Here is a 22319-nt window from a genome sequence, read left to right as displayed (position 1 = left end):
TTCCATAGGCTTAGGTGTGGAGAGGAGATAGAAGGAAGTTTTTTAAAAAAGTAATTAGAGGTACAGAATTGTAGGCTTCTTATACTCTGAGTCTCTGTGTCATTGTGTCAAGGAAACCATGAAACACTTGACAAATGTGTCATATCTTATGGGAAGTTAATTTTACTTGAAGAGGTTGAGGTAGGTGGTACCTTGTTTTTATGAAAAACACAGGTCCATTTCAAAATAGAAATATAAAACATAAATTGTTTAGGGGAAAAAAGAGACTTTAAAGGAATATTTCAACCTTGCCTTCTAGACTTCTCTATAAATATTTTCCTCTGCCATAAGAGGTACTTTGCTGGGAAAGCTTACATCATTCCTGTGTAATAGAAAGACTATAAATGTTAGGGTCAGATAGGAGTTATGATTTCAGCTCCCTGACCTGCTGGCTCTGCAACCTTTACAAATTTACTTAACTACACTGAACTTTTCTTCATCTATAAAATACCCTTTTTTTCTAGTTGTGATCCCTGTGGCCCTTGTGGACCCATGCACATCTGCTCAGGAAACGTGGAATTGTTGTGAGGATATGATGGGGTTCCAGGGTTTCCTCCTGGGAGCTGGCACTTTGAAGCCGGCGGGACTTAGCCTGCTTTTCTGTCTTTAAAAGGCTGTATGTCAAGTCATCACTATCCATCTTTTTCTAGCTGTTGCTTTTTCATCTCCTTCTTGTTTGGGCCTATACTTTAACTTGAAGTCTGCAATGTTGGTCCCAGCCCTGCCTTTCTGTACATCACAGCAACTTCTTTCTCTAATTTTGAATTTCTGAGAATTCGTGCAGTATGTCTTTTGCAGCCAGGATATCTATGCCACAGGTTGCAGTCCAGCCTATGATTCAGTCAGGGGTGTATTCCTGTGCTGCGATCAGCTGAGTTAGGAGCAGAATCTCAGGTATAGACTGTGGCTTGAGATGTACCAGATAAGCTCTTAGTCACAAAATGTCCATGTAAATACAAACATTCAGCCATCATATACTGTATTTCAATTATTTTTCAAGCATAGGTAACATTAAAATTAATTGCTAAATTATTTTCTTTAATAGTGAAGAAATTGCCTTTTACAATGGGAATAAAAGAGAAAAGCAGACAGTCCACTCAGTCTTCCGAAAACTGGTAAGATAATACACTTGAAGTTCATGTGTTTATGGAAAGGGTTTTTTTTGCTTGTTTGTTTTGCCTATGGCTGACACACATACACACACACACAAACACACACATATGTATATATATCTTAAAGATATTTTGAAAAATAGCTATAAAGGATTTTATACTGCATTTTTAATAAAAAATATGAGATTAAAAACTATCATATCAATATATTCAAGTGCCCATTTATAAAATTGCATAGATTTATTAAAATAATATTAAGTGTACCATCTGACATTTGACAAACCTGACAAAAACAAGAAATGAGGAAAGGATTCCCTGTTTAATAAATGGTGCTGGGAAAACTGGCTAGCCATATGTAGAAAGCTGAAACTGGATCCCTTCCTTACACCTTATACAAAAATTAATTCAAGATGGATTAAAGACTTAAATGTCAGACCTAAAACCATAAAAACCCTAGAAGAAAACCTAGGCATTACCATTCAGGACATAGGCATGGGCAAGGACTTCACGTCTAAAACACTGAAAGCAACGGCAACAAAAGCCAAAATTGAGAAATGGCATCTAATTAAACTAAAGAGCTTCTGCACAGCAAAAGAAACTACCATCAGAGTGAACAGGCAACCTACAGAATGGGAGAAATTTTTTGCAATCTACCCATCTGACAAAGGGCTAATATCCAAAATCTACAAAGAACTTAAACAAATTTACAAGAAAAAACAACCCCATCAAAAAGTGGGCAAAGGATATGAACAGACACTTCTGAAAAGAAGACATTTATGCAGCCAACAGATACGTGAAAAAATGCTCATCATCACTGGCCATCAGAGAAATGCAAATCAAAAGCACAGTGAGATACCATCTCACACCAGTTAGAATGGCCATCATTGAAAAGTCAGGAAACAACATGCTGGAGAGGATGTAGAGAAATAGGAACACTTTTACACTGTTGGTGGGACTGTAAACTAGTTCAACCATTGTGGAAGACAGTGTGGTGATTCCTCAGGGATCTAGAACTAGAAATACCATTTGACCCAGCCATCCCATTACTGGGTATATACCCAAAAGATTGTAAATCATGCTGCTATAAAGACACATGCACATGTATATTTATTGCGGCACTATTCACAATAGCAAAAACTTGGAACCAACCCGAATGTCCATCAGTGATAGACTGGATAAAGAAAATGTGGCACATATACACCATGGAATACTATGCAGCCATAAAAAATGATGAGTTCATGTCCTTTGTAGGGACATGGATGAAGCTGGAAACCATCATTCTAAGCAAACTATTGCAAGGACAGAAAACCAAACATTGCATTATCTCACTCATAGGTGGGAATTGAACGATGAGAACACCTGGACACAGGGTGGGGAACACCACACACCGGGGCCTGTTGTGGGGTGGGGGCCTGGGGGAGGGATAGCATTAGGAGATATACCTAATGTAAATGACGAGTTAATGAGTGCAGCACACCAACATGGCAAATGCATACATATGTAACAAACCTTCACGTTGTGCACATGTATGTACCCTAGAACTTAAAGTATAATAAAAAAAAAGAAAAAAAATAATATTAAGTGTATTTTTACAGAGGTTGCTTAGGAGCCTTATTTAGTGATTCCCACAGAAAGAATTTGTTACTGAAGCATTCATAAAAATACAATAAAGATTATTATGTAAAGCAGGAGTCAGCAAACTTTTTCCATAAAGGGCAAGATAGTATGTATATATTTTAGGCTTTTCATACCACACAGTGTCTTGCAACTGTTCGGCTCCGCTACTCAAGAGTAGCTATATATAATACATGAATGAGTGGGTGTGGCTATGTTCTAATAAAACTTTACTTAAAAAAACAAGTAGCAGGCTAGATTTGGACTATGGGTCAGAGTTTACTGTTTTTTTGTTTTAAAGAATATAAGCATTGTTTCTTGTGAAAGCTTTACTTCAGTTTTTATTTAATTGCCACTTGGAAAATTTGAATTCAAGTACTTTTATTCCATTATTTATTTAAAAGATATTGAATGCCATCTAGTTGCCTGTGCTCACTCCAGGTGCTAAGGATGATGGTGGTGGACATGATGGATAAAATCTTGCCTTTAAGGAGCTTACATTTTAGTGGAAGTCTGAAGTTTGTGAAATTAAATGTATATTTTAGATGAGTTAAAGAGGTTAAAGAAATTGTCATTTTAAATTATTTCAGAAATTGGATTTTTGCCTCGTCAGTATTTAACATGGCAGAACTTTTAGAGTACTCACTGGTAGAATGCATTTAAGGTAATTTTTCAGGGGCCTGCAGTTCACCAGCTTGCTCTCCACACGGCTTGCTTATTCTCATGCTTTAGATTTTCAGCCCAAATGTTAACACCTTATTGAAGCTTTGCCTTCTCTGATCAGCCTATTTGAAATGGCCTCCAACAGTTACTTCCTGTTTTAAACATCATCTTTCCTTAAAAGTATATATATATTTGCAGTCAACTCTCTGCATCTGTGGGTTCCAAATCCCTGGATTCAACCACACACAGATTGAAAATATTCAGAAAAAGAAATTGTGTCTGTACTTATGTACACATATTTTTTTCTTGTCATTATTCTCTGAACAATACAGACATTAGTATAATAGCTATTTACATTGTGCTAAGTTTTATAAGTAATTTAGAGATGACTTAAAGTGTTTGGGATGAGCCAGTTGCGGTGGCTCACCCCTGTAATCCCAGCACTTTGGGAGGCTGAGGTGGGCAGATCGCTTGAGGTCAGGAGTTCGAGACTAGCCTGACCAACATGGCAAAACCCCATCTCTACTACAAATACAAAAATTAGCTGGGTGTCGTGGCGGGCGCCTATAATCCCAGCTACTCGGGAGGCTGAGGCAGGAGAATCACTTGAACCCAGGAGGCGGAGGTTGCATTGAGCCAAGATGGCACCACTGCGTTCCAACCTTGGCGACAGAGTGAGACTCTGTCTCAGAAAGTAAATAAAGTGTATGGGATGTCGTGCTCAGGTATATGCAAATACTATGCCATTTTTCATCAGGGACTTGAGCGTCCATGGATTTTGGTATCCAGAAGGTCCTAGAACCAATCCTATCCCCTTTGGATACCAAGGGATGACTGTATTACAGTCTCTAATTATCTTGTTTACTAGTTATCCTCTTTCATTAGAATGTAAACTCCATAAATTCAGGGACCTTCTCTGTTCTATTCATTGTATCTCCAGCTTGAGCACAGTGTCTGACACATGGTAGTCATTGAATAAATGTTCCAGACATTGTCTAGTTGCAGAAGATACCAAGTTGTTAACAAGCTACCCTGTACTCAGGAAGCCACATTTTAGTAGAGGAGACAATAAATAAACAACTAGATGTTCTGTATAATTTCAGGTAGTAATGAATTTGGTGGCCAAAAATGAAGCAGGATAAAGGGATAGATACGAAGGGGGCTATTGCCCAGCTACTTTAGCTGGAATGGCCAAGATCTTTCTTGAGGAGGTGACATTTAGTCAGAAATCCACATGAAAGTGAAGGAGTCACAATATATAAATACCTTAGAAGAATGTATTCCTGGCAGTGAGAAGAGCAAGAGGAAATCCTTAAGAAGGTACATGTTTGAGAAACCATTATTTCTGGAGCTTGGTGAGGAGGAGCAAAGTAGAAGCATATGACCTTAAAAATAGAGCTTAGTGCCAGATCATGCAGGACCTTGAATAATCTGGTAGATGGACAGTTTGAGAACACTACAACTCCAGAATAAAAAAGCAGTTTTAGACTTGTAGTTTTAAGACAATGCATGCTCATGTCAAAGCTAAAACTGAGGCCGTGTGGCACTGATTTATATTAGCGCTCAGTTCAGGTTGGGTGTAATACAATTCTTAGATAAAGCACAGACCATGTGTCTCCACTGAAAGCAAAGCATTGAATGCCAATCTGGACAGCTAGTGTTTCACTCAAACTAGTTAATCTCTGTTCTTTTTGCTTTCATTGTTGTTCTCTTTTGGGATATATGTATCCGAAAACATGGTGTCTACAATAGCACTGTGCTATTGCATGCAAGAGAAACAGCGTTGTTAAAATTGTTTATGTAATTTCCATGCTGTTTGCATAAAAATGGTTTCATGAAGTGTTTGTTTGGCACCCACTCTGTGATGAGCATTGTCCTCGGTGGTGTGATGTACAATATAAACAGAAATCACGGGCACTCAGTAAATATTTGTTGAGTAAATGAACTATACAGTTTGTTTTATCCTTATAGTAGATTAAGTTTTTTATACATAGAAAAAGATTTTTTTTGTTTTTGTTTTCTGCCAGGTGGAACACCTACATAATTTCATTTTGTTTCGGTTTTCAATGGGCTTCATTGATAGCATTATTGCCAAATGTAAGTATATTTTGAAAGAGATGAGATTTGTGGAAAAGGTGAAATACTGTTACTGTTTTAAATCTTAACTGTTTGGTTTCAGACCTTGCCACTGTTGTTGGTTACCTAGTTGTCAGTCGCCCTTTCTTAGATTTGTCTCATCCTCGACATCTCAAGAGTACACATTCGGAACTTCTAGAGGTAAACTGATGATAATACAATGAAAATGTAACAGTAAAAATAAAGCCAAATTTTTAGTCATAGAACTATAAGTAAAAACTAATATTTATTTCTATTTAAGGATTACTACCAAAGTGGAAGAATGCTTTTGCGAATGTCTCAAGCTCTGGGTCGAATAGTTTTGGCTGGGCGTGAAATGACTAGATTGGCCGGGTAAGATTAGTAATAATGAGCAGTTGCAGAAAATAATTTTTAAAAATATATTATCCTTAATGATTTTATCAGTTGAGGTTAAGATAAGGGGGCAACATTTCTTACCCCAGGAAGGTGGTTTTGATAGAAAATTAAGGAAGATTTTTCTGATGGTGAACTTTTCATGTTTCTTGAAGACAGCTGGTTTGCGCATTGCAGTAGATTAGAGGCTGTCAAGTTGTTTGCTCCATGGACACTGGTATTTGCTAAGTTGGGAAATGTTGAATCATGGCAGTCTTAATTCACAGAAAACTAAGTTGATGAATAGAATTTTCTCATTTAAATTTTCTTGTCCTCTACCATACCTTTTTTTCTTGGATCTTAGATACCGGCAACCTAGCAAAACAGATGAATAGAAATGAAGTTGACTTTAATGGGAAAAAAAATGAGACATTATCTTGTATCTGTAGGTGTGCTTCTGAATGTAGTCATATTATCTAGTAGTAAAATTATCTTTAGACCATAGAATGAAATTAAATATTAACATTTCAGTATTTCAATCTCCAATATAAAGGGCATGGTATGGTGTAAAAAACACCATAAATTTTAGGTCACCTGAAGAAGTTTGATGACTTAATATCTTTCCTAGGCCTGTGATCCATCTTCATATTTCTCTTTTTCCTCCTTCTTAGCTCCTGTGGCAGTTACGGTCTTCATGCAATGTAGAAGTTGTTAACTACTATGAGTAGAGTCTCTTTCATGAGAATACTAGCATTCTTCCTACTTGTTAAGTTTTCTTATGGCTTTACAGTTCATGGCATATAAGGTGCTTCTGTTCCTTTAGGGTGTTTCCTTTCTCTCTTTCTCTCTCTCTCTCTCTCTTTCTGTGTGGGTGTGTGTGTCTTTCTCTTTCATTCCCTCCCTCCCTCTCCCTGCCCCCCTTCTTTCTCTTTTTTCCACTTTGTTGAGGTATGATTGACATGTAAGAAACTGTTCGCATTTAGTGTATACAATTTGATGAATATGGGGATAAGTTATACACCTGTGAAACCATCAAGACCATAAACATTCATCACCTCCCAAAGTTTGCTTTAGGAGGTTTCTGCTTTTTATTCAGAGAAAAATCCTGTTTTCTTCTTTGATGCAGAATACTTTCTCTTTGGCGATCATGGTCATTTTTGTTATCTCCAACCTCTTGTCGTTAGTTTTGATTTTTCTCTATTGCCACAGTGATTTCTATCTAATAATAAGAACTCTTCATCTTTCCCCTCTTCAGAGTAAGAAAGAGGGAATCTTTCAGATTCTTCTGTTTGCAGGAAGGCAGCATGCATTCAGCATACATTTAATAAATGCCTTCCTTGGATAGAAAGACCAGCTTTATACACGGCTTTATAGGTCACTTCAGCAAGAGATCAGAGTCCATACTTCTTGGGTCTAAGGAATATACTAGTAGTGGTTCTTTTGTAGTATCCAAGAGAAACCTCCTGAAAATTCTCAGCAAATAACTGCCTTGACTTGGCTATTAATGAAGTATCTGTTGAGTTGGGGATCCTATGGAAACCTCTTCCTTCATCCCTGTATTCCTGCTCTCCTACTGAAACATAATAAAGCACACATGTTATCATTAATACTTTATGTTGATGAGACTGTTAGGTTACTTCATTTATACTAAATCATAATTTTAGGAACTTAAGTTTGTATAAAATAAAAGGTATGACAATAGTCTGGAGTTTTGATTATGGTTTCCTTTTCTAAAATTTTAGTTTTACTGCTCGGATTACAGAATTAATGCAAGTACTGAAGGATTTAAATCATGGCAAATATGAGCGCACAATGGTCTCACAACAGGAAAAGGGTAAATATGAGTGTCACAGTTTAAGGTCACAATTTTAAGTGTTTGCTAACATAATATGATGCTTTAATACCTATTTTCCATTTAAGGTATTGAAGGAGTACAAGTCATTCCCTTGATACCTGGTGCTGGAGAAATCATTATTGCAGATAACATTATAAAGTACGTACAGAAAAAGGTCCTTTAGCACCATAAATGTTTGTTAAACTTCATAGTAGTCTTTCTTTTTCAGCTTACAATTGCTTAGTGTTTAAAATTATTTCTTTTTTAAAAAACAGCTTAGAGGTATCATGTGACCTAAAAAATACCTAAATATTAATATTGAAAGTATACAACTTGACGCTTTGATATCTGTATATGTTGTGAAATGATTACGTTTTGGCTAATTAATTTACCTATCGCCTCTACATAGTTACCATTTTTGTGTGTGTTTAGTGAGAATTTAATTTAGATGTATCTTAGCAAATTTCAGGTATAAAATGTAGTATTTTCTACTATTGTCCTAGTACAGTGGATCTACAGAATTTATTCTTCTGGCATCACTGAAATGTTGTGCCATTTGACCAATATTACCCCCGTTTCCTCTCTCCCTAACCCCCTGGCAACCACCATCCTACTCTCTGCTTCTATGAGTTTGACTATTTTAGATTCCACATACAAGTAAGATCACATAGTGTTTCTCTTTTTGTGTCTTGCTTATTTTGCTTAGCATAATGTCCTCCAGATCCATCTATGTTGAAAATGGCCCAGTTTCCTTCTTTTTTAAAGGTGGGGTAATATTCTATTGTGTGTATTTTGTGTGTGTGTGAATATATACACACTGTACACACTATATTTTCTTTATCCTCTCATCAGTTGAAGGACATTTAGGTAGTTTCCATATGTGGACTATTGTAAATAATGCTGGAGTGAACATGGGAGGAAGATTCTCTTTGAGATACTGATTTTATTTCCTTTGGAAATGTTCCCAGAAGTGGGATTGCTAGATCATACGGTAGTCCTAATTTTAATTTTTTGAGGAACATCCATACTGTTTTCCATAATAGCTGTACTATTTGTAGTCCCACCAACAATGTACAAGGTTTCCTTTCTCCACATCTTTGCCAACACTTACCATTTGTCTCTTTGATAATAGTCATCCTAACAGGTGAGAGGTGACGTCTCATTGTGGTTTTGATTTGCATTTTCCTGATGACTGAGATGTTGAGCACCTTTTCGTATACCTGTTGGCCATCTGAATTTCTTCTTTTAGGAAGTGTTTAAGCTCTTTGCCCATTTTTTAATCAGGTTATTTGTATTTTTGGTATTGAGTTGTATTAGTTCCTTATATACTTTAAAGTAATTCTCTTTTTTTAAATTTCCTCTATAGGTTTGATCATGTTCCTTTAGCAACGCCAAATGGAGATGTTTTGATCCGAGACCTTAATTTTGAAGTAAGTTTTTAAGTGATCATATAAAAGCTTAAATCATCTTCAAAATGTGAACTGAAAAAAGATTACCTGAATATTTAAAGTAACTTTAAGGCTCAACTTAGTCTCTGAATCCACAGAATTGCTTTAAAAAGTAAGTCTTTGAAACGCTTAGAAATCTATTTTTCTTAATTGACAGGACTTCAAAATTTCAAATACTACTACCAAAAAACTTTTTGCAAATGAAGTTTATGTCAAGAAAGTCATAGAAAATATAGTAAATTGGAGTCTCCAGTGTAAAATGAGTATTTAAACACACATATAATTTTAGTCTCTTTACATTAAAAAGAAACTTATGGTGTGGCTGGTATTGTTGTGACTGTACAGGATGATTTGTACCTATAAAAACAAAATACAGACTGTTTTATTACTGATGAAAACGGGAAGAGCCGCACAGTAGCGCTACAAATAGACACTTACCTAAAACAAGTAAAATCCCATGCCAAGTGAAAACTGATGTTGATTCAATATACTCTGCTAATGAAATGGGATATGGGACCAAATTAAAAAGAAAAGACAAAAGATGAATGTTTTTGTATGATTTGTAAGACTCGCAGATTTAAGGGTTACTATTTAGGTTTTCTCTATGTTGTGGCTTTATGAATGGTTCAGATCCAGAAATCTTCATAATTAGTAACAAATTCCTATCACATAGGCCATGTTCCCCATTCTAGACACCATTTCTCTGGAACAACACTTTCCCGTAGAACTTTCTGCAATGATGGAAATGCTCTATACTTTCACTGTCCAGTAAAATAACCATGTGTAGATACTGAGCATGTGAAATGTGACTAGTACAGCTGCAAAACTGAATTTAAAATTTAATTTAATTAATATGATTTAAAATTAAACAGCCACATGGGAGTAGTGGCTATGGTATTGGACAGCACAGCTCTAGAATTCCTCTCCACATGCTAATGTGCATGGCCATCTGTAGTTTGTGTTTTATGTGGGGATTTTTTTCCTACTGCTTTCTTTGAAGGAATATTGTCTGATAGTTTATAAAATAAAGAATATAATTATTGGACTTGTTTTTAATTTGTTACAGTCTTAAGTAAGTCTTCAGTTTTCTGCTCTTAGTAATTTATATTAAGCACATGTCTACTTTCTTCTCAATGAATTATAAAAATGAAAATTGTTAGTTATGCAAAGTACTTTGAACTTATTCAACAATGAGTATTCTATCATTATCATATTTATTCCAAAGCCAGGAAATACAAGATGAAGTACAGAAAATGTAAATGTAGTTGGTAAATATTGACTGGCTCCACATATCACAGAAGTGTTTTCTCACATAGCTCCAGGTACTTCAGTCACTTGAATGTTCCTTTGGCAAAGTAGGTAGCCAGGCTTGATTTCCAGTCGCCCCTTTATTGCCACTGTCCAAGGATAAAAAGGACGTGAGGCTTCGTTGAAGAATGCCTCTTGTCCCTTTCTCCTACTTACCCTCACTTCTGTCTTTATGCAGAAATAAAATATACCAATAATATAGAGGCACACATGACTGAAGCACAATGAGAAAGGGGGTTGGGATACTCAGAATAGATGGATCATGATTATGGTCCATAATAATATTTTGTCTTGATGTTACCACACTAAAGCTGTCACTTTCTTTTTTAGTTCAAAGCCTTTTCTTTTAAAGCCCTTATGTTTGTATTTAATAGACTTCTGTCATTTCTACAATTTCACTTTTATAGTCTTAAAAATGTCCTAGAAGAAAACCTAGGCATTACCATTCAGGACATAGACATGGGCAAGGACTTCATGTCTAAAACACCAAAAGCAATGGCAACAAAAGCCAAAATTGACAAATGGGATCTAATTAAACTAAAGAGCTTCTGCACAGCAAAAGAAACTACCATCAGAGTGAACAGGCAACCTACAAAATGGGAGAAAATTTTCGCAACCTACTCATCTGACAAAAGGCTAATATCCAGAATCTACAATGAACTCCAACAAATTTACAAGAAAAAACCAAAGAACCCCATCAATAAGTGGGCGAAGGACATGAACAGACACTTCTCAAAAGAAGACATTTATGCAGCCAAAAGACACATGAAAAAATGCTCACCATCACTGGCCATCAGAGAAATGCAAATCAAAACCACAATGAGATACCATCTCACACCAGTTAGAATGGCAATCATTAAAAAGTCAGGAAACAACAGGTGCTGGAGAGGATGTAGAGAAATAGGAACACTTTTACACTGTTGGTGGGACTGTAAACTAGTTCAACCCTTGTGGAAGTCAGTATGGCGATTCCTCAGGGATCTAGAACTAGAAATACCATTTGACCCAGCCATCCCATTACTGGGTATATACCCAAAGGACTATAAATCATGCTGCTATAAAGACACATGCACACGTATGTTTATTGCGGCACTATTCACAATAGCAAAGGCTTGGAACCAACCCAAATGTCCAACAATGATAGACTGGATAAAGAAAATGTGGCACATATACACCATGGAATACTATGCAGCCGTAAAAAACGATGAGTTCATGTCCTTTGTAGGGACATGGATGAAATTGGAAATCATCATTCTCAGTAAACTATCGGAAGGACAAAAAACCAAACACCGCATGTTCTCCCTCATAGGTGGGAATTGAACAATGAGAACACATGGACACAGGAAGGGGAACATCACACTCTGGGGACTGTTGTGGGGTGGGAGGAGGGGGGAGGGATAGCATTAGGAGATATACCTAATGCTAAATGACGAGTTAATGGGTGCAGCACACCAGCATGGCATATGTATACATATGTAACTAACCTGCACATTGTGCACATGTACCCTAAAACTTAAAGTATAATAAAAAAAAGAACAATAACTACTCTGTATTAAAATACATCAAAATGTTTAAATTAATGGGTTTATTATGATACTCATTATTTTGAAAAGTGGCAAATAAAAGGAAAAAAATTTTTTAAAAAAGTCCTTAATTCTTTCTCTTTTTTGGGTTTCATTTGGAAAGTCTTGGGTCCCCACTTATGTCCTTGCTTGTTGGAGTGTTTTACTTCGTAACCATGTTCCTTACTTCCTGGTGTCTATCCTGTGATTCTTGTTTTCTCCTCCCCTGAGAACTGTTTCTCTGACTTCTTTTTGGTTCACTGTTATGAATTCTTATCTCTTTCTGACTTAAAGTATTCTAAAGTAGACTTGGGTTTCTCACATTCATTATGTCTTTTTATTGTTTTTCTTAACATAGCCTTTCTATAGTCAACAAATGTTCTTCAGTTCTTTGCAGCCTCTAATTATTTTCTACTCATCTGGCTTACTTGAAAATAAAGATTTCTTTCTCTTGGAAAGAGGCATAATAAAACTGAGACTTGGCCCCTCAAATAAATCTTTCCTACTTTATGATTCATTTGCCTTTTGGGTTACATTTGTAACCAAATAATAAAAACTGCTTTGGAATAAGAGATTTTATACCATTTTCCATTATAAACTCCCCAGTACAGACATATTTATCCGTCTAGATATTATTCTGGGAAGTATGTAGACTGGGGAGATCCTAAGAGGTAATAGCTTGCAGGTTACCATGTGGGGATTAAAATAGTACTTTGTCCAAGGTGGGCGGATTGCTTGAGCTCAGGAGTTTGAGGCCAGCCTGGGCAACATGACAAAACCCCGTCTCTGTGAAAAATACAAAAAAATTAGCTGGGTGTGGTGGTGCCCACCTTTGGTCCTGGTTACGCAGGCTGCTGAGGTGGGAGGATCGCTTGTGCCAGTGAGGCAGAGGTTGCAGTGAGCGGAGATCGCACCACTATACTCCAGTCTGGGCTACAGAGTGAGATCCTGTCTCCAAAAACAAGTACTTTGTAACTTACTAAGATTTTTACCTTTTCAGTAAGGTATACTTATAGTGTTTAAAGAAACTAATCAATCTTCATAAACACCATACTTTTATATAATTTTTCTTTTACTTAAATTTATGTGTAGAATTTTTGATTTGTTATGATAAATTTATAGAAAGTGGGATTTATCAAGGAGTATTATTTGGGGGGTATATTTTTATTGGTAAGAATATGGTGGTTCAAAGCGTTGGTTGATCCGGTAAAGCATTCTGAGATCCCCAATAATACAGTGCTGTTAAGAACTTAATTTTCAGTAAATGTTACTCTTGGCTTTTAGTCTTAATTTAACCCCACAAAAATACGTACTTAATAAATTTTTAATACAGAAAAATTATCACTGACTTATCATGGCTGACGTCATAATTGGAGGTTTTGTTCAACACCGCCAAATGCCATGGAGTAAAGAAAAGTGAATGCTGAGTAGGTTAGCCAGGCTTGATTTAGAGCATAAAAGGATAACTCAGGATTTCAGTAAGTCTGGTTATTATTTATATACATCATTACAAATCTGTTTTTGGGGTTTCCTGGCATACTGCAACAAATAATGTGGAAGGGTATTATTGGAGGCAGGAATATTGATGCCATTGTAAACCACAAAGAGCAGTTAGGAGGGGAGAATTTATATATGGCCAACATTACTCAAATAAAACATAGTAGCAGGGAACCATTTAATTACCAGCTCACTGAACTTTAGGACCTTCTAAGGGCATCGCTGTTACAGTAGAGTATGATTATTTTATATGATAACCTTGCTTTATGAGGAACATTCAGTATATTCAATTTTATATGATAAGGAAATTGTGTTATTTAAAAAGAAGTCTATCAAAATGATTATTTAATTATCAGAAAAAAGTTTATTCATTTGAACAACTCTTTTACAATTATGTGTGTAAATTGTTATTTTCTTTTAGATCAACTATGTGTTAGGCTGCTTCATTCTTTTTTCTTTAAGAAGTTTTTAAAATGTAAAAATAAACATAAAATTTGGCTTTTTAACCATTTCTAAGTGTATAATTTAGTGGCATTAAGTACATTTACAGTGTTATGCAGCCACCACCACTATCCATTTCCAGAACTTTTCCATCATCCCAAATAGAAACTCTGTACTCATTAAACAATAACTCTCCTTCCTTCCTCTCCCTTGCCCCTGGTAACCTCTCATTCTTTCTGTCTATGAATTTGACTGCTCTAGGAACCACATATAAGTGAAGTCATACAGCATTTGTCCTTTTGTGGCTGGTTTATTTCACTTAGCATAATGTTTTCAAGGTTCATCTATATTGTAGCATGTGTCAGAGTTTCATTCATTTTAAAGGTTGAATGCCATTTCATTGTGTGTGTGTGTGTGTGTATCACATTTTGTTTATCCATTCATCCTCTTGGGTCGCTTCCTTGCTTCCACCTTTTGGCTATTGTGAACAGTGCTGATGGCTCTCCATTTTGTCACAGTAAAAGCCAAAGTTCTTTCAATGCCTGCCACTACCCTACCCCTACCTGATACCTCTCTGATCTCATTTCCTACTATTCTTTCCTGTTCATTCTTCAGTAAAATCAGCCTTGTTTCTGTTTTTTATTTTTTATTTATTTTTTGAATAGGATAGCTATATTCCTGCTTCAGTGCCTTTGTACCAGCAAATTTTTTTTTTTTTTTTTTTGAGACGGAGCCTTGCTCTGTTGCCCAGGCTGGAGTGCAGTGGCGCGATCTTGGCTCACTGCAACCTCTGCCTCCCGGGTTCAAGCAATTCTCATGCCTCAGCCTCCTGAGTAGCTGGGATTACAGGTGCCCGCCACTGCATCCAGCCAATTTTTGTATTTTTAGTAGAGACAGGGTTTTACCATGTTGGCCAGGCTGTACCAGCTTTTTATGGGTGGTAAAGGTGGGGGCTAGAACAGTCTTCTTTTAGTTAAATCCTAATTCACCCCTTCTTTCAAAGTTTTACTCAGTTGTCATATTCAATAAAGTCTACTCTGACCACCTTAAAAATGCAGCTTTCCTCACCCGCTCCCAAGTTCTCTTTATCTGTTTTTTCCTCCAAAGTACTTATTTTCTAATATACTATTTAACTTATATGTTATGTATATTCTTTATTGTATGTCTCTTACCACTAGAATGTAAACCAGTAAGGGTAGAGGTTTTTGGTTTTTTGTTTTTGTTGTCTCTTTAATTCATTAATGTGGCCTACTTGCCTAGAACAGAGCCTGACAGAGAGCATTCAATAAATATTCATTGAATTAAATAATAGGAACAGAAGGCTCACCAGCTTAACAAATTTGTTAAAGGCAGGTTACCAGCTAGGGTAACTCATATCTCTCTGATATTTTCTTTCCTATTGTGTTGCATTGGTGTTTAATGTTGTAAGCTAGAATTATAACTAAGATTTTCTATTCTTTACAGAGTTGATCAGATACTTATAAGATCATAAGCCTAGAACTTAACCACTCTTTACATTTTCTCATTTATCTTTATGTTGTTGCAGAATAATTTAGTGACACTTGTATATATTTATAGTGCACATATATTTTGATAAAACACTTATAATTTCTAAGAATGGAATCTACAGAAACATTGCTTACTATTGCATAAGTTGCTGACTTATACACTCATTTTATTATTATATTATCTAGAGGAGCAAAACAAAATGCAGATGACCTAAATATTTAACTAAAGGGGAGTGTTTAAATAAGTTATAGTATATCCTTACTATGGAAGATGCTTGAGGCATTAAAGGAAAGGAATGGGGGAATCTGAATATACTGACCTGGAAGAATATCTGTGATATATTGTTAAATAATAAAAGCAAGTTGTAGAACAGTCTATAGAGTACATTTTCATTTTTTTAAAAGAGACTGTGTATACACATGTATTTATTGTTTTCAAGAATTCTCAGTTTGTTAAACTTTAGCTCTCTTTATCTTAAGTTGATGATATCAATCAGTCAGTAAATTTATTTATTTATACATACATGTATATAGATGGGGTCTTGTTCTGTCAGCCTAGGTGACATCATAGCTCACTGCATCCTTAAACTGCTGGACTCAAGTAATCCTCCCACCTCAGCCTCCTGAGTAGCTGGGACTACAGGTGTGCACCACCACACCTGCCTAATTTTTTATTTTTATTTTTTGTAGAGATGAGGGTCTTGTTTTATTTCCCAGGTTAGTCTCAAACTCCCAGTTTCAAGCGATCCTCCTGCCTTAGCCTCCCAAAATGCTGAGATTATAGGTGTGAGCCACTGTACCCAGCAATAATAATTTTTTAAGTGAAAAAAAAGTAATGGTAAAAATTGGAAGTAAACAAAGTAAAAGGTCCCTTCACAATACCTCTTCACTGCTTTATCTAATGCTACATTTACTGACGAACAGAAGGCTTATAATTAGCCAGGAGCTATTAATATTTGAGTCTAAGGAAATGTTGATTAAGTATATGTTAATTTGATTTAATTACTTCACAGACTGATTTTTTTTTTTTTCAGGTTCGATCTGGGGCTAACGTTCTAATTTGTGGTCCAAATGGCTGCGGAAAGAGTTCACTTTTCCGTGTTCTTGGTGAAGTAAGTACAAGTTGGCCTCAAAATTTTGCAGTCTTATTTTGCCATGCTGTCTACCACTTTGTAAATTTTACAATTGTTCTTCTCCCTTCTCTCTCTTTTTAATAGTTATGGCCTCTTTTTGGAGGACGTCTAACTAAACCCGAAAGAGGAAAATTATTTTATGTTCCTCAGGTAAGACCTAGCTTGAGTTATCTTTGATCTAAAGATCTTTTTGTTTATTTGTTTTTTCATTTTGCTTCTAATGACTTTTGCTCTACTACTGTCAGAGACCTTACATGACCCTTGGAACACTTCGAGATCAAGTGATATATCCAGACGGACGAGAAGATCAGAAAAGGAAGGGAATTTCTGACCTAGTAAGGGAATGTTTATATCCTAGGTCCACTGAAAATACTCCATTTCAGATTGTTTATTTTAATCAATTAAGTATTTTAAATGCCAGGTAGTTTATCTTAAGCTGTAAAGCCTTCCAAAGCCGTAAATTGTGATTTTCTAAGCTGAGGTAAGATGATAATCGCCTGGCTTAAAAAGAGTTTAATCTTAACCTTTACACCATTGTTTGTTTTCTCATTGCCATCGTCCTTTTATTATGTACAATAGTGTTATTCTCTTTAAGCTACTAGACATATTTTGTCAAGTTTGGTGTAGATAGGAGCTGAAAGGTTCAGGGCTACCTTGTGCCACATTCTTTTCTGAAATGTATCTTTTAAGTGGTACAGACAATAGAATTATAGTGATTCCAGTTTAAAAAATAAACCACTATTAAGAATGTTGGCTTATATTAAGTTTAATTTCATCTTTAATCATTTTGCTGAAAGGTACTGAAGGAATACTTAGACAATGTCCAGTTGGGTCATATCCTTGAACGTGAAGGAGGCTGGGACAGTGTTCAGGATTGGATGGACGTACTCAGTGGTGGAGAAAAGCAAAGAATGGCAGTAAGTATACTGTGAAGAAATTGCACAAGAATGCAACTGGTTCCAGCATTTTAATTAATCAGGACACAAAGTTTCATCTTATTTTTTTTTATTCAGCAGCTGTTTCAGTATGGATTAGTTTAAATTACCATAAAAGTGTTTGAAAATCTTTAACTTGCATGTAAATTTGGAATTCTGAAAAATTCATAAATACCCTGCCAGTACCTGTGAAAGGAAAAACTGCAGATCCGACTATATACCAATAATCCATTTTTCTAAAAGTTCAGAGAAACTCTGTAGCTCATTATTCCTGGGATATAAGGTAATCCTAGCTGGGTTTTGAAATTTCTTCTCATGTCTCTTCCCTATAGACATCTCTTTTGTATCACTCAGGCTATTCTTTCTGAAATAGCTGAAGGTATTAGAAACGATCCATTCAAATTTTATCTTTATTCTGTTCTTGCCCTTTTCCTCCACTATTATATGTATGTTTTTGTTTCAAGGTTCAGTATCTACTACTTAAAGTTACTTAGAATTTTTAAGTTTTCCTAATATAAACAAGCATTTGAAAGAAACTACTTTAATTTTTATGATGACTAAACTTGTCCCAAACCAAAAATATGCATTAAACACTACCTAGTAAGAATGAGACCAGCCTGGGCAACATAGCAAGACCCTTTCTCTACAAAAAAAATTTAAAAATTATCTGGGCGTAGTGGCACATGCCTATAGTCCTAGCTACTGGGAGGCAGAAAGATTGCTTGAGCCCAGGAGTTTGAGGCTGCAGTGGGCTGTGATCACACACCGTGGCACTCCAGGCTGGGCGATAGAGGGAGATCATTTCTCTAAAAATAAATAAATAAATAAAAATTTAAAAAGAACGGTAGTTTGGGTACCTTGTCAAGAGGGGCAACTTCATAAAGAGTCATTTTTTAACTATATATTTCATAGTTTGAATAGATCCATGCAAGAGATTCTCCTCTCCCCCTGCAGAGTATTAGCCTCATGGAGATTAGAGAAAACTGTAGCTAAGGAAAGAAAGCAAAAGAAATTGGCTTATGGCAGAATTTCTAACCCATTATATTCAGGTTATGTTCCACCTTTTTGTTACCTCCGAGTCCCTGATTTTGCAGGTTGTTTTTCCCAAAATCATACCCACTCTACATGAGGTTAATATTAACCTAATAGTGTGACTTGCCTGGCTAGTGCTATAATGTGAGATGAATCTAGTGTGAAGAGTAAGTCATAAATGAGAGAGAGAATAGCTATATTCAAAATGGAAATTAGGCTGAAGGAGTGAAAATTTGAAATGATTAGGCATTTCTAGAGTCAATTTAGAAGCTGACTATAGAAATAACTGCAAATAAAGAACTGCAAAATAACTTTAAATTTCTGTACTATGTCTTCAGAGAAAATGGAAGGATATGGTTCAGAAATGGACACGATGGAAACTCAGAGAATGAATAATGAATGTACTTAAACCAAGGAACAGTGTGTGTGTGGTATAAAAGTACAGAAGGGATAATTTTTATTTGAAGATTAGGAATTCAAAGGCATGCCCAGAGCAGTGGGGGGCTGAGGCGGGAGAATCACTTCAACCCGGGAGGCATAGGTTGCAGTGAGCCAAGATCATGCCATTACACTCTAGCCAGGGCAACAGAACAAGACTCCATCTCAAAAGAAAAAAAAAAAAAAAAAAACATGATCCATAATAGAGGCGTAGAGGCGTTTGGGAAATGGGGAAAGCTCACCTGTGATACCACTGCATATATAACTGGAGCATGGCCAAGCCATTGGCAGGGTGTGTTCTGTGTAAGCCATTGTCTAGAGAATTGAATGTGATGTGTAAAAGAGAGCCTGTTGTTTTGTTTCAGAGGGCGGAAAGGAGAACGCTAACGCTACAAATACTAACATTGGTGAAGTTAGGTAAAGATTGTATATGTGTATTCATTTTACTGTCCTTTCAGTTTTTTGGTAGGATTGAAAATTACCAAAGTAGAAAGTTGGGGGGAAAGTAGGTATTAGAATTTTTAGGAAGAACAGACCTAAAAGGCCTAGCCACTTAGAACAGTGAGTCAGCCAGGGTTGCTCCAGCTAATGTCACAATTTGGGATATCTTGTGTTTCTGACCAAAAGTTATCTTTTCCACTCCATTTTTCTTGCTCTTCCTATTTAGTAATAACTTTTCTTATTTTGAATTATGAAAAAGTATATATGATGGAAAAGTGGAATATTTATTTAAGCATAAATTGGGCCAAACCCCTTTACCAGAGATACCACTGTTATAAAATTTTTAGTGTTTTTTTAATCCATTTTTGTAAATCTTTTTTTTTTTTACCTTAAATTAGCAACTATGCCCCTTTCTCAAATTCCCTGAGATCTCTAGAATATTAATCCTTCCCTTTCCTTACAATTGATCAGTCCTTTTCTGTCTCTGCCTCCTTTCCTGTCCAGTACAGACTTCATAATCCAGGATGTGGCCCATAGGAGATAAGATATATTTCTTAAGGAATGAACAGTTCATCCCTTCTCCTTAACTTCCTTTCCCACTTTTTGTGTCATCCTATTACCTAAATCCCAACCCAGTTATTTGCCTTGGCAGTTATTTGCCTTGGCACTTCTCTAACCACTCTTCTGAGCACAGCTAAAAAACATCAGATGGGCTCACAGCATGGCTTAGCAATCATTTTACTTATTTTTATCCTTCTCTCATTTTTCATGACAATCATTTTAAAACTACCAATTTTGGGTTTTCTACCCCATTACTTAACCCACCGCACTTCGCAGAATAACTCGCCTTCTACTTCTCAAAGAAAGATAGGCTTTTATTTCAGTTAAATTACAGCTAATTTTTATTGAGTGCTGAATAGATGACAGACAGTATGTCAGGCACCTTACACAGGTGACTCATTTCATCCTCACAACAGTCCTGTGAGGTAAGAACTGGGAATGCCCCCCCACTTTTTTTTTTGAGACAGAGTCTCATTCTGTCACCCAGGCTGGAGTGCAGTGGCACAATCTCAGCTCACCGTAATCTCTGCCTCCCAGGTTCAAGAGATTTTCCTGCCTCAGCCTCCCAAGTAGCTGGGATTACAGGCATGCACCACCATGTCTGGCTAATTTTTGTATTTTTTTTTAGTAGAGATGGGGTTTCACCACGTTGGCCAGGCTGGTCTCGAGCTCCTGACCTCAAGTGATCCACCTGTCTTGACCTCCCTATGTGCTGGGATTTCATGCGTGAGCCACCGCGCCCCATTTTACAGAGGAAATTGAACTTTTGTGCAGTTCAGTAGCTGGCCAAGCAAAGACAGCTAGTAAATGTTAAAGCTGGTGGTGGGGGCTTTGTCAGGCTTAGGCAAGCAGTATGGCTGCAGTGTGCATATGCTTATTCACTTTACAACAAGCTTGTCCAACCTGCGGCTCACGGACACATGCAGCCCAGGACAGCTTTGAATGCAACCTAACACAAATTCATAAACTTTCTTAAAATCTTATGAGATTTTTTGTGTGTGTGATTTTTTTTAAGCTCGTCAGCTATCGTTAGTGTTAGTGTATTTTATGTGTGGCCCAAGACAATTCTTCTTCCAGTGTGGCCCAGGGAAACCAAAAAATTGGACACTCCTGCTTTACAACTTTCTTGTATTGTGGCATTAAGTAGCTGACAGCATAGTGGGAGCGAGAGAGACACATGATGAGAAAATGTCCATGTCATGTAGTAAGTGTGGTGATGAAGGTATGCAGAGAGTCCTTTGGGAGCAGAGAGGAGAGGCATTGGTGGAATGCCCTCAGATAACCATTCCTGTTAATTAACTGTGTGCTGCTCTGTCCTGACCTCCCTACTTCCGCTGTCTTGGAGGATATGTCATCCTTCTTGAGAAAGGCAAATACCTCCATCTATGTTTATGGAGCGTCTGTCTTCTGACTTTATCACACCCTTTTCCTTCAGTTATGTCCCCTCCTGCAACCCCCACCTACATTTAACCTCTTCTAGTCCTTCTCTTGCGGAAAGACATTTTTCAGGTCTCTTTGATCTAAAAGGCAAACTCTGCCTTAGCCAAAGCTTCTCTGTGATCTGTAACTTTCATTTTCTGCACAGTTGAACTTCTTCATAGTCTATACTTGCTGCCTCCCCTTCCTCACCTCATGCAAACAGGTGGAAAGCTGTTTTAGTCATTCATTTATTAGATAGTTGAATGCTACCCATATATAAGTGTCGAGTACATGGTAGTGATTAAAATAGTCTCTGCTTTTCTGAATTTTTTTTTTTTTTTTTTTTTAAAGCAGAGTCTCACTGTTTCACCTAGGCTGGAGTGCAGTGGCGCAGTCTTGGCTCACTGCAACCTTCACCTGTCAGGTACAAGTGATTCTTTTTTTTTTTTTTTTTTTGAGACAAAGTCTCACTCTGTTGCCCAAGCTGGAGTGCAGTGGTACGATCTTGGCTTACTATAACCTCCACCTCCTGGGTTCAAGCGATTCTCCTGCCTCAGCCTCCCAAGTAGCTGGGACTACAGGCACGCACCACCATGCCCAGCTAATTTTTGTATTTTTATTAGAGACAGGGTTTCACTATGTTAGCCAGGCTTGTCTTGAACTCCTAACCTTGTGATCTGCCTGCCTCGGCCTCCCAAAGTGCCGGGATTACAGGCGTGAGCTGCCGCGCCCAGCCAGGTACAAGCGATTCTTGTTCCTCAACCTCCCAGGTAGCTGGGACTACAGGTGTGCACCACCATGACTGGCTAATTTTTGTATTTTTAGTAGATACGAGGTTTCACCATGTTGGCCAGGCTAGTCTCGA

At 36.8% G+C, this 22319-nt stretch overlaps 1 protein-coding gene across 5 annotated transcripts in view; it reads left to right on the top strand.

Annotated features, from left to right (window-relative positions):
• ABCD3 (ATP binding cassette subfamily D member 3) overlaps positions 1 to 22319 on the top strand; it is a 96765-nt gene that overhangs the window by 65598 nt on the left and 8848 nt on the right. For all 5 annotated transcript variants that reach the window (XM_009247621.4, XM_024245735.3, XM_024245706.3 and 2 more), the window contains 11 exon segments: positions 1085 to 1154; positions 5456 to 5525; positions 5608 to 5705; positions 5806 to 5897; positions 7640 to 7731; positions 7818 to 7890; positions 9098 to 9161; positions 16530 to 16607; positions 16713 to 16778; positions 16874 to 16963; positions 17426 to 17545. In XM_009247621.4, coding sequence (XP_009245896.1) covers positions 1085 to 1154; positions 5456 to 5525; positions 5608 to 5705; positions 5806 to 5897; positions 7640 to 7731; positions 7818 to 7890; positions 9098 to 9161; positions 16530 to 16607; positions 16713 to 16778; positions 16874 to 16963; positions 17426 to 17545 — 913 coding nt within the window.

Source organism: Pongo abelii, chromosome 1 (assembly GCF_028885655.2).
Source record: "Pongo abelii isolate AG06213 chromosome 1, NHGRI_mPonAbe1-v2.0_pri, whole genome shotgun sequence".
NCBI classification, from domain to species: domain Eukaryota; kingdom Metazoa; phylum Chordata; class Mammalia; order Primates; family Hominidae; genus Pongo; species Pongo abelii.
Note: the sequence above shows the minus strand (reverse complement) of the source record. Positions and strands in the feature narration are given on the sequence as shown.